The 27,557-nt window shown below is 50.2% G+C and overlaps 2 protein-coding genes across 3 annotated transcripts in view; one reads left to right on the top strand and one right to left on the bottom strand.

Annotated features, from left to right (window-relative positions):
- OTOF (otoferlin) overlaps window positions 1–27,557 on the bottom strand; it is a gene marked incomplete at its 3' end in the record, with an annotated part of 124,795 nt that overhangs the window by 83,942 nt on the left and 13,296 nt on the right. Inside the window, exon 2 of the mRNA XM_080938499.1 lies at window positions 4,997–5,162. Coding sequence (XP_080794625.1) covers window positions 4,997–5,075 — 79 coding nt within the window. The 5' untranslated portion in view covers window positions 5,076–5,162. The remainder of the gene's footprint in view (window positions 1–4,996; window positions 5,163–27,557) is intronic.
- Window positions 10,124–27,448, top strand: CIMIP2C (ciliary microtubule inner protein 2C; the record flags this gene model as incomplete). 2 transcript variants are annotated; one of them, XM_080909134.1, is made up of 4 exons in its annotated part: window positions 10,124–10,197; window positions 23,574–23,844; window positions 25,202–25,314; window positions 27,304–27,448. In XM_080909134.1, the coding sequence occupies 4 exons, from the start codon at window positions 10,124–10,126 to the stop codon at window positions 27,446–27,448; spliced, it is 603 nt and encodes a 200-aa protein (XP_080765260.1). The 2 variants fall into 2 exon arrangements, with proteins under 2 accessions (XP_080765260.1, XP_080765261.1); XM_080909135.1 differs by lacking the exon at window positions 27,304–27,448 and having other exon boundaries at window positions 25,158–25,280.

Raw genomic sequence — 27,557 nt, 5'->3', positions numbered from 1 at the left:
CACAGGCAAAGCCACTGTGCCCACCTTGTATCCCATGAACATGGGTTCTGGAGCTCTGAACTCTTGTGTGGCAAGCACTTTAATCATGGAGCCATCGTCCCAGCCCCACACTCATCTATCCTGTAAGAATGTCCTGCCAAGATTCTCTGACCTGCACTCAGGGACAGCTCTCTGGCAACATAAGTCCTTCTTCCATTGACACACCTCCCAGACCACACCCATTTTGGATGGGAGCTGCCTCCTGCCTCTGCCCTGCTCCCCCAGCCTCCTCCTCTGCCATCCTCTGTGTGTTCACAGTGATGATGTCAGGGCTGTCCTTCCCCCTCAAGGGCCTCTTTGCTGTCCCCCTCCACCCCCAGGGTCTAGAGCAGTGTTTGGCACATGGTTCTTAAATACTACTTGTAGATGAACGAAAGACCGGTGAATGGGTGATTAACTACCTGATTCAGAGACACATTAAAGAAAGCTCTCCTAGAGCTAGAAAACAATTTCCAATGTCGAGGAGACAAAGGAAATTGATGTGGACTGAGTGCCTAGCAGTACTAAGAAATCATTCATTTTTAAGGAAAATATATGTTTTTTTAATATCTATGACTTAAATATTTCTAGACGAAACAATAAATTCTTTTTCAGGATACTTGGCATGAAGGAATTAGAAGGGGATCTTGGGCAGGATGTTGGCCATGAGCTGAGGGTGTCAAAACTGCAAGGGATGATGCTCCCTCCTCTTGTATGTATTGGAAGCTTTTTATTGTAATTTTTTTTGTCTGACCAAGGAATGGGCATAGGTAGGAGAGTTTGGTTGCCAGGAGAGATGGACATGATAAGGGAGCCTTTGCACTCTGGGGAATTGTTTGCTCTCTCTCTCAGTACCTTTCCAGCAGCGCTCACTGCATGCCTTTGTGGCAGAAAAAGCTTTCACAGTCATTTTCATAGCATGAAAATACTTTCTCCTATCAAAGCAGGAAGAGCTAGGGAATGTTCTGGGTGGGATATCTGCTCCTTACCAGGTCTGCATCTGCTTGGGCTTACTTGGGGAAAGAGGGAGTGGGGGAGGAGAAGAAAGAAGAAGAGGAGGAGAAGGGGGACAGAGGAAGGAGGAGAAGAGGAAGGTTGGGAGGAGGAGGAAGAAAAGAAGGGGCTCTTGATACCTTGGGGTTTAGGCGAGAAGGTGTTCCCCAGGGATCACCCAGGTGTCCCCCAGATGCACTGGACTAACAGGAGGATGCTGGGAATGCATTCCTTGTATCTATGTCAAAAATACAGCACTGTGCCCACACCTGCCTGGGCTGCAGCTGCTGTTCTTGGGGAGCCTCTGTCTTCAGCTTTCAGAAAGAGGAACACCTGCCCCATTCCCCCAAAGCAGAGGCAGTCAGGGAAATACTGAGGATGGGGGCCTTGGATAGTCTGTCTCCCTTACTGGAGATAGCAAAGACGATTCCAAAAAGAAGTCATATTCACAAATCAAACAAACAACATCTCTAGGGTAAATCATGTCTTCTGGGTTCACTCATCTCTACTCCCCTGCCTCTAGCCCCTTCGCTGGCTTCCCAGCTGTTCTTCTGGCTAAGAGTCCACTCTGTTCCCCATCTAGAGTAGTTTTGCCTCCAACAGTGCATTCTCACATCTCCTGTGTCTACTTATGCAGACATGCTGCTTTTATAGGCCATCCTCCCCTCCCCTTACAGGAAGCACTCCCTGACTGTTGGGACTCAGAATGACATGGTTACTGGGTTGGGCCACTCTCAACATTTGCTGAAGGATGAAGCCAGCCTTCCTCCTGGACCTTGAAGCTTCTCTGAACTAGCGGTTGATAGAAGGAGGTGAGTCTTGGCTTCTTGGCTCTTGGCCCCTGAGACCTCTTTTGAGTTGGGTATACCTGTAGCATAAAGTTCTGGTGACATTTACAGTTGAGCTTAGCCAGACAGGGCCACAGTGGAAGCCCATTCAACAGTGACAAGCGTGATACATGGTACTGTGTGTTTGTAGTCCTGTCATCCTCATCTACAGTGAGTTCAAGGCCAGCCTGGGCTACATGGGATCCTGTCTCGAAACACCAACAAATTAAACAAGGAAAGTAGAGACCTCAGAGAATGAGGTCATTTCTTACGGTGGCTGCTTACTAGCTCAGCTGAGATCTGCTCTCTGCCTCGAGGATTCCCGGGAAGCAGCACAGCCTACAGAATGTGACCTGTGCCCACAGAGGAACTATGGCAGAATACAGAGTATGGAAGGGAGGGGGAAGGCTTCCTGGAGGAGGTGGCACATGAGGTGGGTCTTGAAGTATGCACAAGATGGGTATTTGTAAGTTGGAGGATGGGGCTCCTTCTACAACAAAGACATACACGGTCTCAGGCAGGAAATCCTTAGCACCCTGGGAATCAGCATTCAGTGTAGTAGGATGGAAGCTGGGGTGTGGGAGGGTTGTAAAGATGAACCCCCACAGGAAGCCTTACTACATAGACCCTTTATACCAGCAGGCAGTCCAGGGAAACAGTGGAAGTCTGGAAGGTTCTCAACCTTGGGTTTTGACAAGAAGGCTCGGGGGAGGAGCGTAGAGATCACAAGCTACCGCTGAGATCTGGCATCGGAGGTTCCAGGGGTGGGATCACAGGGGCTGAGCACAAAGCAGAAACGCAGACAGACAGGCAGACGGACAGCTCCCACCCTGCGGTCTGTGGCTCTGGTGATTACTTGAGTTGAAGTAAGAACAGAGAAACTGGAAGCCGACAAGCATCCTGCACCTGACCTACCCCTGAGCAGCTCCTGCAGGCTGGAGGCCCCACTGTGCAGAGAGGCTACTGTGTCCTGTTTGCTGCTGGGAGGCCCAGGCCCGTGTGCTGGGCCAGGCAGAGTAGACTCAATGCTCTGTTTCCCTGCAGTTTCTCTGGGCAGAATCTTCCTCTCCTTCACCCTTAGGTCCCACGCCAGCCCCTCCCCCATCTGCTGCTGGCTTTATTTGAGAATTTGGAGAGATGGGAGGGTGGGATTAAGCTTTATTTTCTAATTTCCCCCAATACAGTGATTGAACATGGATGGTAGGGGTCTGGGAAAGCATGTCCTGCTGCTGGTCAGTTCCCTCAGAAATGGCAGTGTTAGCTGGTATTTTGGGGGTGCCTGTAGTTACCACCTGCAATGCATCTGGTGAATGTCTGAGCCTTCTCTTTTTGGAAATCTGACTGCAGTCTTTCTTGTTCCTACTGCCCTCTCTTCACCTCTTGCTCTGGGAGCTCCACCTCTGACTATGAGGAGAGCATGGGCTACAAACAGCCTAGTTCCTGGGTGCTTGGCCTGGCAGCTCACAGGAAGAGGTGGAAGCTGGTCCTGGTAGGGCAGGCCTGTAGTCTGAGCTGCTGAGAGTCTGAGGCAGGAAGAGTGTATGTTCAAGGCCTGCCTGGGCTATAGAGTGAGTTGAAGGTTAGGAAGGGGAGGTACACAAATGGTTCAGCAGTGGAGAGCAAGCTTATCTAGCATGTGGGAGACATTGGGTTCAGCAAAGAGAAAGGGGAAAAACAATGAGTCTCTGATGGACAGGGTACCCATTCCTTGTGGGCCCTGGAGAAGACAGAAGAGATTACGGGACTGGATTGCCAGGATGAAGACATGACAGTCAGGCCACCGTCCCTATCCCTCACTAACTCATCTCTTTCCACCCTGGTTTCTCTCTCTGGGAAGGAGACAGGCCTTGCTCAGTCCGGTCTATGGTATTAACAACTGTAGCCACCAAGCAACCCAGGGCTAAGACTCAGGCCCAGTTTTTCCAAAGCCAGCAGGTGGCACACAGAGCGCTAGGCTACTGCAGAGAGAGCAGCCATTGGGGTGGCCAGCAATGCAGTCGGTGGTCCAGCCTGCTCTCTGGTCCCTTCTGCCTGCCTTCCTCTGGAGGCTCCTGGAATGACTAAAGACTTGCCCTGTCTGGTATCTCCCTGCTGGCAGACCTGTAGGGACAGTGTACTTTCCTTCCCTGTAACCCCTGTGATCACTGGTCAAAGTGGCTAGGCAGGTCAAAATTTGCAGAGGTGGTGGACACAGAGATAAGCCCGATCTTATATTTCTCTACTTGATCCTCAGGGGCCACCAGATGCCCTGGATGAAGCCCAGCCTCAGCTCCTTGGCTCTTTGGAGCCAAGCCAAGCTTCTGCACCCTCTCTGAGCTCTGGCTCACATAACCTCCATCTCTCCTTTCTCCAGCTCTGTTCCCAGCCGTGGAGCACACTGTTCCCAGTACCTCTCATGCCAGCCCTTTCTTTGCTTGCTCCGCTCTGCGGATCTCTCAGCCAGCAGTTGAGCATTGCCTCCTCCTGGAAGCCTTCTCTGACTGCTATCTCCCAGTCTTGGTTAAGGTAATCAGGCCCCCTTTTGCTCTTCATCAAACGCTTGTGCCTGCCTGCTAACTGCTTCTCCTTCTCGTACCCGACCAGATGTGGCTCTTTAGGACAGGGCCTGCCTCATGCTCATCTTCACGTTTCTGACCTCCAGATTTGGTACACAATAGATCATAATATAGCTGAAGGAGGCTAGGAGTCCACAGAGGAGGGGTCGGAGTAATGTTCCTGTCTAGACACACAGGAGGTCTAGAAAAGCCAACAGTATCCTTGTCACACTGGGGGGCAGAGTACCACCGGCTGCCATGGTTTCTACCAGCCACGCTGGTCTTTTCAGGCATACACTCTGATGCAGCAGCCTGGGGGTGGTAATAAAGGGGTCCCAGGCAGGTGCTGGGCTGGGGCCCATAGTCCTTGGTCTGTGTGACCACAGGGATAGATTCTGCCTCATTGAGCCAAGAATCTGTACTCTGACAGGACACTGGGATGTTGGCCCAGGGGGATCATAAAAAGCCTAAAGGCTGGCCATTCTTAAAAAGCCTTGAAGCCACTGTACCTGCCAGAACTTTGCCATCCCTCCTCCCGGTCCTTTCTCACCCCTATCAACTCACACAATATGGGCTGAGCTAGCTTGCAGAACTGGTGTCCTCCTGAGACAGGGCCTTCCTTACCTCGGAAAGTGACTTTGGCGATCCGGTCCCCTCTGCCTCGAAGCTCCGAGACGGTCTTGAGGTGGACGATCAGGGCCATGCTGGTGGAGAGAGCCTGGGAAGCAGCTCGCTGGTGGAGTGTGGCTCACACGCCTCCCGCTTCTCCGGCTGCTGCTGCCTCCTCCTGCTGCTGCCCACAGAGACCAAGGCAACCAAAGCAAGCTGCTCCTTCAGCTCATCAGAGCCGTGCAGCCCTGCCAGCCCCGCCCCTCTGAGTTGTCAGCCCAGTATGTGTGTAGTGTGTGTGTGTGTGTGTGTGTGTGTGTGTGTGTGTGTGTTGTGCACCCAGCCAATAGCCCAGGAATGCATGCTGAATTCATTATTCAGCAGCACCAGCCCCTAGATAAAGCCCTGTCCAGCTTCAGGTGTCTTCCCCCAGCTCCTTGAACGCAGGAAGCCCCTGCCAAACTGCAGGGCTGAACAAGCTGTGCCACTCAGAGCCAACAGATTGCAGAGAGCATGAGGGTGGGCAGGTGTGGGCTCAGGGCTCTTCTCATGGACATCAGGAACTTCACGACTGAGCTTAGATGGGGCATTGGTCTCTTGGCAGTATTCATGGTGTCTCCTGTTCTGTCCAGCTACTCATCAGGGTTGTGGATGCTCAGAATTGAGGAACATGGACAGAACAGGCCTGCCCATTCTGATCATGCTGTGCCTCAACCAGGGGCAAGGGAGATGCCTCAGTTGGTAAAGTCTGCCACACAAGTTTGAGGATCTGAGTTTGGATTCCTGAGTCTATGTAAAAGGTGGGTGCAGGGGCAAGGACTTCTAACCAAGCTCTAGGGTGACAGGGGTGGAGGCAGGGGAATCCCTGGAGTTTAATGGCCAGCCAAGCTATCTGCATCCTTAAGCTCCAGGTTCCATAAAGAGACCTGTCTTTAAGTAAATAAATTGGATAAATAACTAAACAGACAAATAAATAAATAAGGAAGACAACTGAGGATGACGTCAGGCTTCCACACATAAACACAAACACACCCATATACCTACACACCACACACACACACTCACTCACTCACACAGAGAGGAGGAGAGAGGGAGGGAGGGAGGGGGAAGGAGGGACGAATGGAGGGGGAGGGGGAGGGTAATCACCCATAGCCTGGACACACACACACTCACACATATACACTACAGAGGGGGGAGGGAGGGAGGGAGGAAGGAGGGGAATCACCTATAGCCTGGACACACACACAACTCTTTCTCTTTTTCTTTCTATCTTTCTCTTCCTCTCTACCCCCTTCTCTCATACACCACCCCCCCACATTCTTTCTCTCTCACACACACATTCTCCCTCTCTCTCTCTCTCTCTCTCTCTCTCTCTCTCTCTCTCTCTCTCTCTCTCTCATGCATGCACGCACACATGCTCGCGCTCTCGCGCGCACACACACACACACACACACACACACACACACAATACACTGACCACCTGGCTTGCACTGTTTGTGCCCCTGGGATGCTAGTTTCTGGCGGTCTGTCCTGGGATCATAGTCTTGAATTTCAGGCAGTTGGTCCTGAAATGAGGGACCATGGCTAGAGATGCCCTAATGAGAGGTCACAGGGGCTTCTTCTGTGTTAGCTAGGGAGTATGTAGGAGTCAGGATACCAACCTACACATTCCAGGCTGGGGACAAAGAACTGAGGGAGGTAAGACAGTGGATGGGCTGTATCCAGTGAGAGGACAGCCATCTTGCTCCCTGCTCTAATCAGCTGCTAGAGGAGGCAGAGGGCTATCTGTAGAGGAATGTCCAAGGAACAACAGAAGACTTCCCATCTACTCTTTCGGGAAGGGTTTGCAGGGAAAGGGGCACCAGGGGCTGGGTTCCCTGACCCCGGGGAATGCCCACCATTGCTCTTGAGGCTTACTCTTGGTAGGGTTTAGTCAGGGTTTCTATTCCTGCACAAACATCATGACCAAGAAGCAAGTTGTGGAGGAAAGGGTTTATTCAGCTTACACTTCCATATCGCTGTTCATCACCAAAGGAAGTCAGGACTGGAACCCAAGCAGGTCAGGAAGCAGGAGCTGATGCAGAGGCTATGGAGGGATGTCACTTACTGGCTTGCTTCCCCTGGCTTGCTAAGTCTGCTTTCTTATAGAACCCAGGTCTACCAGCCCAGGGATGGCACCGCCTAAATGGACTGGGCCCTCCCCCCTTGATCACTAGTTGAGAAAATGCCTTACAGCTGGTCCTCATGGAGGCATTTCCCCAACTGAGGCTCCTTTCTCTGTGATAACTGCAGCCTGTGTCACGTTGACACAGAACCAGCTGTACAGGTGTCCTCCATCTTGCTCCTGTCTCCTGGCCTGGCTCAGCAGGAGCTCATTTCCAGGGGTGACTACATCTGCCCTCAGGTGGGCTTTGGGACCCCCCTTTGAGTGGGTCTTGATCTGGATATCACTGGCCTGGGTTGCTGCAACGGATCTCCCCCTGCTGACCCCTTTGGGGATCTTTACAGGACATCTTGTGTTCACATGTGGCAAGATGTCCAACTAATACTGACAGGGCTTGGAAGCTCAGGAGCCTGTCCAAGAGAGTCTAGAGGCTTTGGGTTGATGGGATGGCTCAGCGGGTAAGGGCTCCTGCTGCTCAACTTGATGACTGGAGTTTGATCCCTGGGACACACATGGTAGGAAAGAATAAATTGCTCTTCTGTGAGCTGTGGTACATGCTCCTCCCCACGGGGGGGGGGGGGCGCATGTGCCCTCTCCACACAAATGACAGACAGACAGTCAGTCAGACAGATAGGTGGATGTATGTAGGTATGGATAGATAGATAGATAGATAGATAGATAGATAGATAGATAGATAGATAGATAGATAGATGGGTAGGTGGGTGGGTGGGTAGATGGATAAATGGACAGACAGACAGATGGACAGACAGACAGTCAAATGTAATGCAAAGGTTTGAAAGTTTAAAGAGAGGAGGTTCTAAACGTCCACAGCAGGACATCACTCCTCAGAACCCCTCGGTGGAGTAACCTCAGACATCCCAAGAGCCTTCCCTGCCTCCTAATTGTTCCCCTGCTTTCGTCCCTGTTATTCCCTGTACTTATTTTCTTTCTCTCCTCTCTCTATTCAGTTTCTGCTCACCTTTCTGACATATATTTATAACTATGTTTAGTTAGAAAATTCTTCAAAAATGCAGGTACTCAATGCAGGAAAATATCTACAAAAAAAATTTCAAACCAAGGTTAGTGTCCCTTTAAATTTTCCCAAATTCATCTTCTGTAAGGCTCACTGATACCTAGCAGAGCCACTTCCTGAGGGTCCCCTGAATGTTCTCTGCTCTAAAGGGTGAATTTCCTGGAGCCTCTTACAGCCCTGCACATGTGGAAGGGAATTCCTACAAAGCAACCCTAAAAGCTTTGCCAAGCCTGATTCGCCATCTCTGAAATGACAGCAGTTCCAATTGCATATCATGACTCCGAAAGTTGACCCTTCCTCAAAGCCTCACCAGAGAGCGGTTCAGAGTCCATGTGGAAAAAGCAGAGGGCCTGTGGCCCGGAGCAGTATAGGAGGGGAATATGTCCACAAACTGGGCCAACTGGAAGGCCACAGATGGAGAGGAAGTAAGCACCTTGTAGGGTGGGGTCATTCAAAGTCTCCCTGGAGTACATCACTTTAGAGTCATGGGCCAACTTTTAAAAACAACTTGGCCTAATTTTTTCTTAGTGCAGCACCTGTGCCCCCAGGCGAGTTGGGAGCTGGTAGATTTTGTACTGTACATTTTCTTCACTGGTTTGTAACCACTGCCACACCTGTGGCATCTTGGCCACTCCAAGCTTCAGTCATTCTGGTGTGTGTGTGTGTGTGTGTGTGTGTGTGTGTGTGTGTGTGTGTGTGTGTGTTGCAAGCTCCCTACAGCTCAGAATCGCTGGCATCTGGAGAGTTCTGATTGCGGTGGCATCCTGTGAGTTCATTAGTGTCTGTGGTCTTCATTGGCTGTCATTTACAGGGTCCAGCTGTGCAGGTGGCGCCTCTCCCTGTGGGATAGCAGGGGAGAAGAGACCCGCCGCATGATGGTTGATATTGGCTGCTTGACAGGACCTAGATTTGCCTAGGAGTGGAAAAGCCTTATGGAGGGAGACAGACAGTTTATGTAAAGTAAACCTCAAGTGGACTTCAGGGCTTTGATGGCAGAAGGGACTGCAATACTTGAGGCAAAAGTAAATGACTCACTGTACTAGTTACTTCACTACTTCGACAAAATAGCACACTAACATTACTTAAAGGAGCCAAGCTTCATTTAAGATAACAGTTTCAATCCATTATCTTGGGGAGGATGGAAAAACAGCTCCGTTCATATCTCAATGACCAGAAAACAGATCAAAGCCAGAACAAAGACATAACTTTCCAAGGATGGCTCCTAGTAACTAGCTGGACCAGCCAGGGCTATCTCCTATAAGATTCTTTATCTTAACGATAACATCCACCAGGGAACAAAGCTCAAGATACGAGCATGTGAGGTATATTCTAGACTTGAACTGTAACAGGCACCCCTCCCTTTTCCTCCTGTCCCTTCTCTGCTCCAGAAAGTGTCTCACCAAGTCGCCTGGGGTTATCCTCAAACTAGCAATCCTACTGCCTCAGCCTCTGATGATGGAACTACAGGCGAGAGTCATCCAAAACAGCTGACTCTTTCTGAGGACCATGGGAAAAGCAAGTTCAAGGGGAGAAAGGAGAGACCAATGAGAAAATTAGTGAACATTAAAACTACAGGGGCAGGAGCCCACACGTGAAGTGGGGCTCCACCGTAGAACCGCTTCCCGGAGCTCCGTTGATGGAGCTCCGAGAGCCTCTTCAGGATCGATCCAGCCTTCTCATCTCTGTACCATTTCTGAGCACGGTAGATATGAACACCTAAGCTGAATGCCAGGGACACCTTGGGGAGCCACACAGTAATCTTGTGAGGATGGAGTGGCGTCTTCTCCGGGCTGTGAGACAGGGAAGGTCTAGGGAGCACACAGCAAAGAGGACTCACTGTCCCAGAACGAACTCGGGTTGCCAGGCATGTGGTTGCCGGGTGACCAGCTGGCTGTTTACCGCAGGGCTGAGCCGAGCCACCACACCGGGGCTCACAGCACCCACCATGGCCTTCCGTAGCGCGGGCACCTTAATGACCGAATTCAATGCCGCCTTCGTGCCACCAGCCCTCATGCCCGGGTAAGCCTCCAGGTATCCTGACACACCTGAACTGGCCGGCCAGAGCCCGCCCCCTTCCTTCTGCATACACCTGCCAGAATGCCGAGGCTCCGCCCTCCGGATCTGGGGACTTCAAGGAACCCCATCTGGCCAATGTTTGGCCTTTCTTCTCTAACAACATACTGGCAGGTGATGGGGCTGGAGAAGTGGCTGGCTGAGAGTTAGCCCACCTGCTATGGGATGGGGCCAGACTGAGGGAGAAAGAGAATATGAAAATGTGTGTGTTTGGAGCAAGCAGCCTGGATCACAGAGAAATACTGTGAGGCCAGGTGGAGGGGTAGGGAGTGCTTGGCTTTCCAGAAAGGAGAACTGATGCTGGGTGAGCATGCCTAGCAGATCTGGCAGGGAGTGTGACTGATGGGAGTGTACACTGTCCACCTGATTTTTATACATACTTTCTTCTGCAAACGGCGAAGGCTGCAGGATGAAAGCCACCAGCATGGACAGACGCTGTATTTTACATCAGATTCGAGTTGTTTTCCAGCAGAAGATGCAGGGCTCGGAGGGCCTCTCGTGTTACCACTATTTTCAGGAACAGCGCATGTGGAAGTAGCTGCTCCCAGAGTCTGAGGTTCTAGCTTTCACTCAGCCTCTCTGTGGATGGGACCCTTCAGACAAAGCTCTGGAGGCTGTAATTTCAGGGTAACCCTCACTGTGCGTCTCCAAACAGGCCCCTGTCTACTGTTTCCTTCACTGCAGCATCCTACCCCATGATGTGTTTAGAGATAGTAAAGGCTAAGGGAGCCATGTTTGCTGCTCTCTGCCAAGACCTTTGTGGGAGAGATATGCTTTCCTTAAAGGTCCCCATCAGCAAGGGATGAATCAGGACATCTGGTGTTCCTACTGCCTTAACTTAATGAAAAGACTCCAGGATCCCTACCTGACTTGGATCATTATTATTTTTTCCATTCTTTTCCAAACATTAATCACAGATTTTAAAGAACAGCCAGTCTCTTCTGACACTAAATCATCCCCCTTGTGGTTTTATCTGCAGGCAGAGAGTGATTGGGTTGCTTGGGACCACATAGATTTCACAGCCAAGCTCCCTGCTGTTTCAGACGTGGGTACGGAGGTCATAGGGCCTATGCATGATCTACTGCTGGTCTAGAGCCAGGTCTCCGGTGCCCAGCAGTAATGCCATGACCCTCCCCACCAAGCATGTTCCAGGCCCTCCCTGTGCCCTGCCCTTTAGGAACTCCTCTGTAGCAAAGTTTCCATAGGCTCAGTGCGTAAGGGACCTTGATGAGCTGAGTTCAATATCTGGGACCCACATGGTGGAAGGAGAAAAGATCCCACTCCAGAAAGTTGTCCTCTGACCTCCACACACAGACCATGAGAACATGCAGCACTGTCCCTAAAAAAATAATAAGTAAAAAGGTCTTTATAGCAGCCAAGAGGAGAATTGAGCGTCTTGCCCTGGGCTACTCAATAAGACCTCTCAGCTTTAACATTCTGCTTTATCCCAATATCTACTCTGAGGCCTGGTGGAGCACAGCACGGGTCCCCCTTATTTGGCAGGGTGTGGGGAGGGAGACAGATGCGGGGCCGGCCTGCCTCAGTTTGACTTCTGGTCCTGTCATTGCTTTACCTCTGACAAGCTCTTTCTCCCCGCACTGCTCTACTTAGCTGTCTGGTAAATGAAGACAATGGCGTGCAGGTGAGAGGAGGGCTTCCTCCAGTGTGGGCAAAGCCCTGTGCTTAGCAACTGTTACCGTTATTGTTAGTTAGGCCACAGTTCAAAACCTGAAGCTCTGGGGGCCGGGGGAGGGGCAGCACCAGATGAGAATGAATGGTGATGGTGACGACCACGATGATGACGATGATGGTGGTGATGATGGTGAAAGTGTTCAGATAGCTATCGAAATGGCCTGTTTTGTTTCTTGCTGTTCCTGAGTGGCACACTGTCCAGAAACCTTTTGTAGATAATATCTGCATATACCTGGGCCACTCTCTGTATATAACCTGTCACACTTGAGTCCAAGGCCCTGGAACCATAAGCCTTTTGGAGGTATGGAACCAGTCCCTGTGAGAGTCTGCCCCCTGCCTGCAGGTCACCTGCAGATGGGCCGCACCTTCCCAGGGTCTCTACCTCCCCCCACCCTGTTTGTATGCCCAGCCTGCTCCTTGAAGCTCATGCTAGAGGATTTGTAGTGTTTACCTGGATCTGTGGCTGAAACCCTCCTGGTTGTTAGTTTCAAGATGTCAGTGACACTAGAAAGGTACGTGGTGGCACACCGTGACACAGGACGTGGGCTTCCAGCAAGCTCAAACCATCAACATTCAACCACAGTCTAAAATTAAGAAGGGAAACTTCCAGAGCTAAATAATTCATAAGCTTTAAATAACTTTAATTACTGTGTGTTGTAATTGTCCCATTATACCACTGGTTCTTGTTAATCTTTTGCACACAGTTTATAAATTAAATGCCATCATGGGTTCATGTACAGGAAGAAAGCCAGTGGTGAGGTAGATCCCTGGGGTCTCCTGCCGTCTGTGCCCCCCAGTAAAATGTAGCAGGTAGGATAACAGAACACAGACAGTATGACCAAGAGTGATGGTTTCTGCATTTATTTACTTAAGGCTTTCATACGATTCATTTAATTGCAACTTTCAGTAACTCAATTTTTTTACACTACCTATTTATTCATTTATCTTTTAACACTAGCTTTTTAAAATAACAGACATTTTGGTAATTTTAGCAACCGTTCTTCTGAGGCCAGCCTGAGCAGCTTCCCGTTCCCCCTGCGCCTGCCAGCTCTCTGGGGCCTGTGGCTTCACTGGTGAGGTACAGGAGGCGGGACGGTGTGGACACTCCATCTTGGAGCTGTCTCAACCTGATGTGGGCATCACTGTCAGATCCTTTGAGAGCTTTCGTTTGCGTTTTCCTTGGGCCTCACATAGAGGTTCCAATGCCATTGGTCAGGCTAAGCACAAAGATGAGGTTTTCCAACCCTCTCAGGTGATTCCAGTGTGGAGGACCTCAGCAAGGGGCAGGCTGCAGCCTGAGCGTTTTTAAAAAGACATCTCCTGGTGTGCGTCCTTCCCGTGTGCGTGACTTCTGATAGCTCCTGCCTTGGGCTTCGGGGCCTGACTGAGTCTCACAGGCAGCGACCTTCTGTCAGTCTCATCCCAGCTGCATGAGCAGGTGCCACAGGGCATTCAAACACCACACTGTAAGTCCCCACTCCCCTCCTGCTCTAGATTCTGTCCCTTCAGGAAGTCCTACCGTAATGCTTCTAGGAGGAAGCCTGTTCTATTTCAGAGAGTCCTCTGGCAACCCATCTACCTTACTTCCAGGGTAGCCCTTTACTATCTCTGCCCTAAGGCTATTTCCTCACCCCCCCACCCCCCCTCGGCTGTTCAGAGAGCTGAGGTAGTTCTTAGTTGGCAGATCACTCTCACACAAGGCAGGGCGTTAAGGAACCTCTGAGAACCGTGTGAGCACCCTGGAAACCTGGGTTTTGTATCAGAGGTTCTCCTTTCCTAGAGAAAGATGGACTCTTCAAAAAGAACCTCCGTCAGTCATTTTGACACAATAAATAGTTACAGATCACCTACCGTATGGGAACAGCAGGGTTACAAACAGGTGTAGAAAGAATATTCCAAGGGTTCAGACAGTTTCAAATACAATAGAATGTGCACAGGCCAGTCACCCTGAGTCTAGGTGAGCATGGTCTGGGGTAAATCACTAGAGACTCCCTGGGAGTGAAGATGCTTCGGCTGGAAATACAGCGATTGATAGAGCCCTTGCTTAGCAGCCATGGGGTCCTGTGTTCGATTCATAGCATCACTGAAGAAAAAGAATATACTTGACATCCCTGGAATTGCATCCTGTACACAGGCTCACAGCTAGAAACTCTGACACTCCCCCAGAAGCTGGCCTGCTTTGTTCTTAATTCCACAGGCAGTGGGGAGCCTGCAGGTCTGCCAGGGTGTGGGGCCAGAGGATGCCATCAATATTGTCCCTCAGTGGAAGGTATAGAGTAAGAGGCTGCGCATGGACGGGAACATGCTGAACGTAGCAAGTTAATTAGTTAATAAGGCTGCTCGAGGGATCCCTGATGCTCGTGGTAATTAATTTTAATGTCAGCTGTGGGACCAGCCTGTCCTCTTAAGAGGCGGGAATGGGATTGCTCCCTGCACACAGTGATCCAAAATGAGCCTTAGACTCCGTCTGCGGTCTTGGCCCAAGAGCTCTGCTCAGCGTCTCCTAGCTTGTGTGACAGGTAGCCGGGGAAGCATGGCTCTCGATGAAAAACAGGGACAGAAGGGCTCGGGAGGAGACGGGGGTGTGCCATTGTTCGATGCCCTGTTATAAAACCTGCCATTGCCCTCTTGGGGTCTGTGAAGGCTCACACATCCAGGTGCAGCCAAGGGACACATGCCTAGCTTCTTGATGTGTCCTCTGAGCGCTAAATAATGAGACTGTGTGCACACTCATACACCTGGCAGAGCTGAGAATTCAGAAGGGAAGCCAGGCAGAACTTAGGAGAGCGGAGGAGGGGGCTTCTATTCTATTGAGACGCAAATATCTTGGCATTCAGAGAGGGTGGGAAGGCAGGGAACAGAAGAGGAGCTTGCAGGGAGCTTGGGGGTGTCAAGAGAAGAGTCAGAAGAACGAGTCTCATTTCCGCTGTTCTTCTGAAGAGCCCAGTGCCCTGTGGGTGGGATGCTTCGTGTGCTCTGAAACTGAACTTCTTTTAAAACAAGCTGGGGACATCGTACCCCCAGCAATTTGGACTTCTGATGCTGGTGTTGGGATTTGGGAAGAACACAGAGGAAGACATTTGCTGGCTTACTTTGCTTTCTGTTGCTGTGACAAGGCACTGGCTAGAACCGGCTTGGGGCGGGGGAGGTTTGTTGGTCATACAGGTTCATCACAGTCTGTCACTGAGGGAAGACAAGCAGGGGCAGGAGCCAGGAGGCAGGAAGTGAAGCGAAGACCATGGAGAAACTTGGCTTACCAGCTTGCTCCCTATAGCTTGCTCCCTATAGCTTGCTCCCTATAGCTTTCTCAGCCTGCTTTCTTCTATGACCCAGGACCACCTGTCCTGGGTGGCATATCCCTCACCAATCACTCATTAAGGAAATATCCTCACAGGCAATCTGATGAAGGCATTTTTTCAGTTGAAGTTCCCTCTTCCCAGATGGTTAGCTGTGTCAAGTTGACAAAACCTAAACACCCACATTCCATACAGAATGAGGTCAGAGGCCAACTCAGAGTGCTGACTCTTCCCAAGGGAGTAGGAGGCAAATGCCCTAGTGGGCAGAAGACCAGCCCTGCAGATAGAGGAGCTACTGACAGCGTCAGAAGTGGTGTGCACTTCTGCTAGGCCTGAGTGTCTCGAGGGCAGTGGTCAATGGTGAAGAAGGTTACTCTGACCTGGATGGGCACAGGCTGCAGCGAGGTGTGGGGGTGTGGATGGGATGGGACTGGGGTAGGGGAGGGAAGTAGAGCTAGGACTTGGTTGAAGAGAGAGACTCTAGTAGATTATCCTGGTGTGAGCATAATTGTGGTAGAGAAGGAGGCAGAGAGAAAGATTTGGGAGTATATGAACAGGACTGAGGAGGACAGAGAAAAAACAGTAGATTACTATTTTCTGGTTGGGGTGGTATTAACAAGAGCAAAATTATAACACTGGGCAGAAGAAGCAGGCAGGTTCCCTGTGTGGAGAGTGGAGCAGGAACATCTGTGGGTAGAGTAGTTGGGACTGGAGATGGATTCAGGCATCATCAGGGCATGAAAGATGGAAGTCCTTCATGGTGACCTTTCCCCAAAGGAGTCAATCTTTGAAAAGAGAGCCATAGGTACTACTCATGGCTAGAGCTGACCCTCCACCAGACTTTCCAATCTCCTACTTTGTGGTTCTCCTAAAACCAAGTCCTTCTCCCAACTCCCAAAGGAAACTCCTCCTCAGAGCTCTGCCAGTACCCACCCACAGGAGCGGGCCTTCCCTCCTGGCCTTTTTATGAAAACCTGACCATAATCCAACTTGAGTTGGAGCTGGTCTTTGTTAGTTACCAACACGGCACAGCAGATAGGACACAACCTCATGACACCATAACTTCTGCTTATGGTCCCCATAGCCTAGCATTGTGGCACCACACAGTGGGTTCACAGAAAAATGACTTTTAGCCTCTCTCTGTCTCTCTCTTAGATTCATATACAAAGAAAAAAAGCAATGAGTCTTTCCAAATCCAACACCCAAAGTTGCCATTTGGTAAGCCCCACCTTAAGTCTGAAAAAATGGGGGGGACAGAAAAAGGACAGACACAAAGTCATATAAAAGCAACATTATGAAGAAAATACAATCAGACCCTATTTGCTATTTCAAGATGAAAGTGTGAAATTTAATCTCACTAGAATGTAAGAGAAGGAGACTGAAATAAAAGGAAAGACTAGGCAGACTTTAGATAAATGTCATCTCATCAGAAAAAGATATTAATTCCCGAGAGATCGTTGGGTGTGGGGGCAGGTCAGGGAGAAAGCACCTAACAAAGGCTGAGAGAGTCATTACGCCATGGGCTTTCAATGGCATTTGCATCTTCCATGACACAGGTTGACTGCTAAGAGACATCCTCAGTGCGCCCCCACCTCCCCTCCACCCACCTTTCGATTTCGGTTGCTCAAGTTATTTTTACCTTGACAGGTTTTATAACATTCATTTCTGCTCTGCAAGCAGTGCTCACCTGGCTGCTATTCCAAGTTGTGTTCGTAAGTAGGTTGGAAGAGCAGCGCCCTCTGCTCTCACAGATAGATCGTCTCCTCAACTGAATTCAGTTTTCCCTTTGAATCACCTTTTGGTTGGCAGGGTTTAGTCGTGGAACACTTCCTTTGAGGTGAGCCCCTGAGTATTTTCTACATCTGCAGGCAGAGAAAGAAGTGGCTGGCCACTTGGCTAGGGTGATAGTCTCAGGTCATGCTCCCTGGAGAGGGTGCCCTACCATCCGTGTTTCTTCCTTCCCTATCCCTTCCCTCCCTCCATGCCTTCTTTTAGTGGTGTGGCGTCTTAGTTAGGGTTTCTGCTGCTGTGAAGAGACACAATAGAAAGAAAACATTCGTTATAGGTTGATTTATAGTTCAGAGGTTCGGCCCATTGTCATCACATTAGGAAGCATGGCGGGCAGCGGGCAGGCAGAAACGGTACTGGAGAGTAGCTAAGTTTTCTACATCTGGACCAGCAGGCAGCAGGATGAGTGTTTGGATAAAGCAACTGGGGTACCTTTGGAGGGTCTGGAGCCAAGGTATGCTGCTAAGATATCACCCCCACCACACAACAGGTCTAATGCAGAAGTTTATTGCAGGTGGGGGAGGGGGCAAAAGGATGTCTTGGAATGGTGACATGGGGGGTGGAGAGAAGGAAGACAGAGCTATGTGGGGTGCCTGCGACCCTTTAAAGGTGGTGTTCATGTTCCTACCAAACTGGGAGGATGGTGGAAATGTGCTGTAGATGGAAAGGGCAGTGATGTGGGCTGAGCTGCTGAAAGGCAGCCTGGCTCAGCTCACCAGATTTACCACAAAGACGTGAGCCACTGGGCCCAGCTGGAGCTTCTGAAACCTCAAAGTCCAGTGACATGCTTCTTCCAACAAGGCTATGAGCACAACTTCCCATGAGCCTATAAAGGCCATTTTCATCCAAACTACCACATGTGAAATGGTGTGTGTGTGGAGGGTGTTATTAACCGCTTTTATTACATGGATTTATTTAATGTATCTGTATGGACATGCACACATGTGTGAGTACCGCTGCACATATGTGGGGAACCAGTGGGAGTTGGTCCTCTCCTTCAGTTGTGTGGGTTCTGAGCATTAAAGTCAGGTTGTAAGGCTTGGTGGCAAGTACCTTTACTGAGCCATCTCACTGGCTCTCCACAGTATTGGCTGGGGTGGAGTCTCATTGAACTTGAGCTCTCCGTCTGGCTGGACTCTCACAGCCGTAGTCTTTGACCCTGCAGCTTATTGGGTCTGTGTTCTTAGGAGGTTTCCTGTACAGCATGAAACTCTGCTTCTGCTTTTCAGAGTTGCTTCCTCCCAAACAGAGATCATCATTGGCTCAAATGCAGCAGAGGGGCCATATGAGCCAAAGACATCGGATGGCCCTGGATGGCTTTGATCAATGCAGTAGAGGTTTAGGATTCAGTGGTGGGATAGAAGGGGGCCTGAGAGAGTTCAGGGATAGCAAGGGTTGAAGAAACGAAGACAGAAGTTTGGGGACATTCCTTGGAGAGACAGAGACATGAAGGAAGAGAAAGGGTAGGATGTGAGAAAGAACATTTCTCCACACAGAGGGAAGTGAGGAGAGAAGGAGACATTGACAATGGCAGGGGGAAGGTCAACTGTGAACATCATCACTGCTGAAGACACACTATCTGCTCATCTGAGAGAAACAGTCGAAACAGGGTGGACTCCAAGGAAGGGTGAGCCGTGGTACAGAGGAGAACCCTGTCTTCTGAAAGTGGCCAAGGTGGCCACCCATGCTCCCAGCAGAGGGCAACAAAGAGTTCTGAGCTCCCAATCTGTACATTAGAGAGGACATGGTGGTCAGCAGGAAGTCCAGGAGGAACCAGGAGAAAGCTCTGAAGTGGATAGAAAACTATCAAGAGCCCATGACGTTAAGGAACATAGCGAAGGGGCTGGAGAGAGACCCATGAAGCAAGTGATGGGGTCTCCTGGCTTGGCCTCCTCTGTGGCTACTTTTCTTCCTGCTCTGACCCAGGTGGCATTCTTGCTACCAGATCCCAAGCCCGCTGGTGGGAGGGATGAGGCCAGGAGCCAGAAGGACTTGAGATATTTTCACCACAACGAAAATCAACCAACAGCTCTGCCTGTTACTCAACATAGTTTTCTTGCCTTTCCCCCCCTGAAACCACAGGGAAGGAAATAATTTATTACTACCTAATTCTAGGCCTATACCTGTTGGTAAAAAGGCAGAGGCTCAAGGGGGCAAGATGAGTGTCTGGAATGTAGGAACAGACATGCTACCGTTCCTTGTACCATTAGGGCTTCTCTGGGATTGCCCTGGTGTGGGTAGGATATCAATTCTCATGGACGGTGGTTGTCTTAAGGCATCTATATGAGTCCGTGGAATACGGTCACTGACCTCCTGGTGTTTGTCAATCTACGGTCAACTGTGCCCATCATTGCTGCTGCTGATACCCTATCTACCCACCTTTTTATCTGTTTAATAAGCAAGTTATTTTCTCCTCACACACAACGTGCCAGACCACTTATGAAGAGCCAGTGACTCAAGACAGTAAAACCCAACCCCATTCTGCATCTGAGACATTCGCCATCTGGTGAAAGGCATGGAGAACTGGAGCAATCTGAACAGCGCAGAAAGAGATGCAGGCCATAGAGGAAATGTTCGGTGCAGAAGCAACAGATAGCAGCAGTTCAGAGAGAGGAGAGGGAGAGGCTCCTAGGCGTGGTATCTGACAAGTCTTAGGGGACCATTTAACACTGGGAGGCAGAGCATGGTAACATGCATTTGCCCCTCAGGAGGTCGAGGCAGGGAGAACTTTGAGTTTGAAGTTGGCTTGGTCTCCATAGTAAGTTCCAATCCAGCCAAGGTTACACAGTGAGACCCTTTCTCAAAAAGAAATGGAGGAGGGACAGAGGGAGTGAAACGGACAGATTGACATTCTGATTGCAGGAGACACAGGATAAGAACCCAGGGAAAAGGAGGAGGCAAACCAGAGAGACCCCAAAGAGGGAGGGGACATGACACCTATAGAACCACAGTGGCTACACAGGCCTGGGAAGCAGGTGGATGGGCTTCATCTGCCTCACTAAGGATCTAATGCTGGGCAGTGCCATGCCGGGCCTGTGGGAGTGGATTTAAGAAGAGGTCAGAGCACATTGAGAACAACAAAGATGTTGTGGCCTAAGTCTCAGTGAAGGAGACAGGACTGAGCCTAATGGGCAGTGGTGGGGCTTAAGGGCTGGCTGGATGTGCGGGATAGAGATGTCTGAGTTTCTCCTGTGTAGGAGAACTCTTTATGGAGCTAAGACCTGACTGTTAGGCTAAGTAGGAGTGACAGGTCATGCTTTGGAAAGACCCATGGGAGATATTTAGTGTACAGCTGCATGCAGCACTCTGTGCTTGAAGATTCCTAGACTAGATTATGGTGAAGGTCATGGCCTGTGTGTCAGAACAGAGCCCAAAGGAGCCCCAGCCTTTAAAAGGCCATGGAGAGGAATTGAAAGAAAGCTAAGCAGCAAAGGACTCCATCAACAACAAAAGCCTTGACCACACGGTTCCAGTTTTATCAAAGGATATACAGGAAAGGGGTTCTGGCATTTCCCTCTGTAGAGAAAGCTGCTGAGGACAGGCATGTGTCAGGGGTGTCCCTGCATGGAAGTCCAGAGAGACCATTGTGTGAAGCTGTGAAGGTATACCCTGGATTTTGTTGAAGACCACGAGATGTTAGAGATACCAGAGTTTTGGGCTACCTCACGAGGAGAGCAACTCACAGGGAGTGGAACCAGCCCAAGAGAAAAAAGTGTGCTGCTGTCAACAAAGCTGGAAGGACTTGGGATCCGAAGAGAGCGTATACATCATACATGGAGAAGCAGAATTTGGGGTTTGCCATGCTGGTGTTTGGTCTTGCTTTGATCCAGTATTTCCTCACTATGTTCCCTGTATTGGCTGGTTTTGTGTCAACTTGACATAAGCTGGAGTTATCACAGAGAAAAGAGCCTATGAGACCTAGCTGTAAGGCATTGTCTCAACTAGTGAGCAAGAGAGGAATCCTTTGTGGGTGTTGCCATCCCTGGGCTGATAGATCTGGGTTCTATAAGAAAGCAGGCTGAGCAGGAGAAGCAAGCCAGTAAGTGACATCCCTCCATGGCCTCTGCATCAGCTCCTGCTACCTGACCTGCTTGAGTTCCAGTCCTGACTTCCTCTGGTGATGAACAGTGATATGGAAGTGTAAGCTGAATAAACCCTTTCCTCCCCAACTTGCTTCTTGGTCATGATGTTTGTGCAGGAATAGAAACCCTGACTAAGACACTCCCTTTCCTACATTTTGGAATGGTCATGTGTATTCTGTGCCATTGCATGTTGAAAGTATGTGACCTGCTGTTTGCTTTTGATTTTACAGGGGTTAGTCTCAGTCTCAGGGATTTGAACTTTGTGCTTTTAAACATTGTCGAGACTGAAAAATTATGCAGACTTTTGAAGTTGCATTGTGGTATGCTACAGTCCTACGGGGAACATAGTGGATAGTGTGGTGGCTTGAATAAGAATGACCCCCAAAAGCTCATAGATTTAAATGCTTAGACACCAGGAGTGGAACTGTTTGAAAGGATTAGAAGGATTAGGAGGAGTGGCCTAGTTGGAAGAGGTGTGTCACTGGAGATGGGTGTTGGATTTTAAAGCCCATACCAGGCCAGTGTTTCTTCCTCTATCTATAGATCAGTATATAGCTCTCCACGCCGTGCTCCCTGCCATGGTGATAACAGACTAACTCTCTGAAACTCTAAGCAAGCCTTCGATTAAATGCTTCCTTTTATAAGAGTTGCCTTGGCCGGGTGTCTCTTCACGGCCTTAGAACAGTGAGTGTCTAAGACAGAGGTAGCCTAAGGGTCTGAGTTCAGTTGCCTAGCACCCCCACAAAATTAAAAATTCAAGCATGGCAGGACACACCAGTCATTTGAGCACTGGGAGTCTGGAGGGTCCACAGTGCTCACTAAATAGCAAGTCTCATCATGTATGTTCCAGATTCAGTGAGAGACCCTGTCTCAAAAAGTCATGTGGAGAGCAATGGAAGAGCCCAAGAGCCACCTCTGGCCTCCATAAATGTTTGCTGTCTGTCTGTCTGTCTGTCTGTCTCTGTCTTCATCTCTCTCTATCTCCCTGTTTCTGTGTCTCTCTCTCCTTCCCTCCCCTTCCTTCTCTCCCTCTCCCTCTCTGTGGTGAATGGAGAAGGATGAAGAGATTCAAACGAATGGTCAGGGAACAGAATAATCAAAATCACCATTTCCAGGGTGCAGGGGAGACGTCCTCTGCATAGACAGTGGAGAGGAGAAATCAGATGTCAGAAGGTGAGGACTGGAGAGGAATAGTGGCTATGCTGGCTGGAAATCTTTGGTGTATGTCTGACACTGCTGGGCATCCTTCCTCTGTTAGCTTCACGTAGCCAAGGCTTTCCCATCTCAGAAGGGCCACCGAGTCTTCGCTTTCACATCTCCTGTACCTCTTGCAGGGCCTCCTTAACATCTAAAGAGTTGTTCAAGGGCATTTAACATTACAGATCCATGGTCAAGGCCCTCGAGTCACATGAATAAGCACCTTGGGAGACCATGGGACTGTCAACCCAAAAACTACACTTATCTGGAGAAGGAGAGGGAGGGATCTGGGAGGAGTTGGAAGGGAAGGAATAGAACTGGTATAAACTCAGTACTTGCGTATGAAATTTCAAAAAAAATTTTAATTAAAAAAGCAAAACCAAAGCCACCAACAATACAATTTTCACCTCAAATGAGAGAAGAGTTTATTGTAGAGCCAACTATGAGTGCCTATGGGCCTGGAATGCAGAGTGAAATTACCCCAAATTCTGTGTTCCAACATGGTAATTGCTGGATGAAGCTTTTATAGCAACAGAACAAAGTCATAAATCAAGACACTTAAAAAGTACATTGGGGAATATTGAGTAGGTGCTTGAAGTAAAGTTTCCTCTGTTATAGGCCCCACATGCTATCTGACGACACTCTTACTTAGTTTTGGTTGCTAGAAAATAGGGTTTTAAGTTAATGCATTCAAAAGGGTTTTACCTCTTAGTCACTGGATATTAGGTCAGACACAGAGTTGGGCAAGTGGGATACAGGTAGCTTAAGACAGGATGCAATTAGGTTCAGGACCTGCAACATTTAACTTTCTAGTCCTCTGTGACTTGGCCTTAAAAACAGTTCAGCTAGAAGACCTAGACCTGTGCTGCAGAAAACCTTAAGCGTTTGTGGAATTTCACCACGGAACTCCACCAACTTCTCCTGTTCGTTCTCTCTCTCTCTCTTATAATGAGATGACCACAGAAGACCAGGGTTAGACAGAGCGCCAGAATCTTCTGGCCAGCCCCTGAGGAGCTAGACGATCTATACACCTCTGATTCTTCTGTAGGCTCACTGAGAGATGTGTGAGTATTCTGAGGTTTATAGGGGCCCAGAGGCCTGTCCGCATGACCTTCCCCCCAAAGACCTAAGCATTCTAGTGATCTTTAGGAATCTTCTTTCAGCCAGAGGGACAGGGGCACCCTCAGTCATCAGAGGCTTGCCTGGGAACTAGCCATGGATGTCACGAGGTTGTATCTTTCTCCACTCCTCCCCGCTGTCCCTGCAGGTATAAAGGCCATGTCCCCGGTGTGGCTTCCTCCTTTGGCTCCTCTTATGGTAACACCACCTTCAAGTACTTCCAGGACCTTCGCCATACAGGCTTGGAGAAGAGCTATGCGCTTCTCAGTGGAGGCCGCTTTCCCACCATCTTCTCCCCTAACTCCTCCCTGGTGCTGACTGATCAGGTGCAGAACTGGGACCGCTGGTTGCACTTGCCTACCTACAGCCCATTAAGCCTGGACAATGGGCGCACCATGGAGCTCGCTAACTTTTACAAGGTGAGCTGCCTGCCTGTTCCCAGCCTGGGAAGGTCTCTGGCTGGAGAGAGGGTTGCCTTTTCAGGGTTTCAGGGCCAGAGGAGACTGCAGGGATTTCTGCATCTGTCTTGCTCACTCCCAGCCAGTGTAGCTGGGGAACCTTCAGGGATGTCTCCTACCCCTTCCTTCTGCTCCCCGAAGCCTTTTGACTCTATAGCTCTGTGGTAGAGTTTTTATTTCTCCGATAAAACACCATGACCAAAAATCAGCTTGGGACAGAAAGGATTTCTTTGGCTTACACTTCCACATCGTGGTCCACCACAGAAGGAAGTCGGGATAGGAACTTTAGACAGGAACCTGGAGCCAGGAACCGGATCAGAAGCTGAAGGGAAATACTGCTTACAAGCTTGCTCCCCATGCTCAGTCTTCTTTCTTACAACATCCAGGACCACCCACCAAAGGCAGTAACATCCACGATGGCCTGGGCTCTCCCACATCAATTACCAACCAGTAAAATGCACAGGCAAGTCTGGTGGGAACACTTTCTCAGTGAAGGTTTCCTTTTCCCAAATGACCCTAGCATGCATCGAGCTGACAAAACCTCTTACATGAAGAAAAGGCCAAAAACAAACCCCAAGAGAAAATATACACAAAGCCCCTGAAGTTCTTTTGAACCCACTAACCCTCCTCAGCCCCATCCCTCTAAGAGTGTGTGCCCCATTGTACCAGACTGTCCACAATGGAGAGATGGAGATGGGGGGGGGCAGCCACATCCCCCAGTGCTTCTCTGATTTTAGCGTGTGCATGCCTGCCTGCTGTCCCCTTGTGGGAATGAGGGATCGCGCCCAGCCCTCCACCGGCTATGCTCCGGGAGCCCTAGTCTCTGCAGTCTTCTCTCACAAACACTTTCCCCTCCTGGTAGGTGACACAGACACTGCCTGGTGTCACACTGCCTAGTGTCGGCGCAGGGAACTTGTCCCGAGTGAGGGAAGTTCTTGAACAGGATGAGCAGATGGTCTCATGGGGCCACACCAGTGTGTCAGTGGAAGGCTTTCTCCCCACGTCACCTCACACAGATACACCTGCTCCAGGAGCGGAGGAGAAGCAGAGCTTAGAACATGCTTTGGGTGGACATGTGTGTGCTTAGACCATACTTGTGTGAACAGCGTTTAGGCCTGCAGACATTAAGCTGGGATTTCAGACACCGTGGCAGCTTGGTCTCATTTTATTCTGCGTCTAAACTGCTGTGTGATGTTCGGATCCCCGGTAGACTGGAGGAACGGACTCCACCAGCAACACTGGGGGGGGGGGGGCTACTCCGCCCCCGGGAACAGGTGGTACAACAACAACCCGCTGTGTGTTCTTTGCCGAGCTGTAGACAGTCCAGCAGCAGAGAAAGTATTACCAAGACAAGACTGGCACAGTGTCCCGTGTTCCTTACTTTGTACTGCCTGTGAAGGAGCCGGACCGGTACCCTCTACCCACCGACCTGTGAGTGTCCTCTTCCTCTCTGCTGTCAACAAACGCTCATCCACAGGGCTCTTCCTCCTCCAGCCCTGGAACCATGACCCTGAGAAACAGTTAACCTAGCCAGCGGTGCCAGCCGTGGCAGGGGATCCCAGGTCCAGCAGCTTTGGGGTAGAAGAAAATTAGGGAGTGTTTTTCTGACCCGATGCACACTCCTTAACCTTTGGTCGCGGGAACTTGCCTGCCCGCTGCTCCCTCTGCAAAGGCCCTTCTCAGAGCTGCACCAGTCCGAACCTGGAGCCGCTGCTGCCCTCTGGTGGATGAATAGGACACCACAGGGACTAGGGACGGGTCATCAGCTTGCCACCCATACCTCTCCCCCTCCTATGGAACCCAGTTTGCGATGTGCTGGGAACAGAGTTCCACATCAGAAACCTGAAAATATCTTAAAAGTCTAACTAGCAAGGTTAAGAAAACACCTTACAGACCAGTTCTGGAGTCTGAGAGTTCCTCTGCCCACCCTCCCTCCTGTCACCAAAGCACAGGTTTCACAAGTTTATTCCAGGGGCTTTATGGCTGGGGTAGGGAGGTGACCTATGCCTGGCTAGAGACCAGCTCAAGCCTGTTCCTCAGCCTTCTGGGGGTGTGTGTGCAGACTTAGGTGGTCAGTGGACAGGTTTGGGTTTCTAACCTTTAACCCTTGCTTGCCTCAAGAGCCTCCGCAGCCATATGTAGACTCAGCATCTGTCCCCCACAGTCTGATAGACACTGGCGTCACTGTCTCAGTGCCTCTCTGTAAGACCAATGGTTCTGGCGCATAAGAAAGTAAACCGAGTTCAGTGCGGACCTTGGGAGCTTGTGTGATGGGTTGCCTGGTGGTTAGAGACCCTATCTGGGAAGAGACCTACGTTTGTTGCAGTCAGCTCAACCTTTGGGTTGACCGTCTCTCTCGAGGCATTTCCAAGTCAGCGAGTCCCTTAAAACAGACTTTCCTGGGGACAGGACTTCTGACATCTTGCTGCATGTGCCCATCTTGAATCTTCAGGTCCTTGTATTTCTTTCTTCTCCAAATTCCCTAGTAGTCTGCACTGCTGACCATGCCATGCCTGATACAGGCAGTTCATCTTAAGTGGCTGGGAAGGTCATCGGTCGCTCTGTATCCTGGGGAGTCTCTACCCTTTTGGAGTTACAGCACCACTATCACCACCATCACCATCACCACCATCACCATCACCACCATCACCACCATCACCACCATCATCACCATCACTATCACCACCACCACCACCATCACCATCACCATCACCACCATCACCATCACCACTATCACCACCATCACTATCACCACCATCACCATTACCACCATCACCACAACCATCACCATCACCACCACCATCATCACCACCATCACCATCACCACCACCACCATCACCATTACCACTACCACCACCACCACCATCACCACTACCACCGCCACCATCACCACCACCACCATCATCACCACCACCATCACCACCATCACCATCCTCACCATCACCACCATCACCACCATCCTTACCATCACTATCACAATCCTCACCTCCCTCAGCTTACCCATCTTCATAAGTCATGACCACCATCATCACCTTCACCGTCATTGTCACCACCACATGCACCATCCAACACCACCACCATCTTTACCACAGCAGCCAGCATCTCCCGGGAACAGCTGAGTTATTCCTCGCCTTATATGCAGAGCTTCGTTTACTCCTCAGAACAAAGCCAAGAGGGCAACAGGAGCAGCAGCTCACTGTCAGATGGGTTTGTTTCCAGCAGGGGACATGACCAGAATCGAAGTCACTTTTCTCCTGAGTCCTTGTTCACTCAGCTGATGTCATATTGCCATAGCTGCAGGGCCACAAAGCTATATGGGTACATGGAGTTATGGCAAACAGTCCTCCCCCTCCTCTGTACCTCCCCCCTTTCCCCTCCCCATGGGCACACTGCCTGACCACGGCCCATCCTTACTCTCAGGCCTCCTCTGAGCCCGAAGAATAAGTGGAACCTTTTAAGAGTATCCCCTGACTACATGAGGACCTACCAGACCTTCCCATCAGGGAAGAGAGTTTCCTCTCAAGAACGGCAAAGGCGGGACCTTTACTTCGAGTTCAGAGCCTGAAACCAGGTGGCTGACACCAGAAAGCCTTGGCCTGACCAGGCTGGCTTGCTTGTAATAAAATCTTCAGCCACAACCATCCCGTGTGCCTCTCAGTTGGATCCTGTCACGA

Source organism: Micromys minutus (assembly GCF_963924665.1).
Source record: "Micromys minutus genome assembly, chromosome: 1".
In the NCBI taxonomy this organism is placed as follows: Eukaryota; Metazoa; Chordata; class Mammalia; order Rodentia; family Muridae; genus Micromys; species Micromys minutus.
The sequence above is the reverse complement of the archived record's forward strand: the minus strand, read 5'-3'. Positions and strand labels throughout refer to the sequence as shown.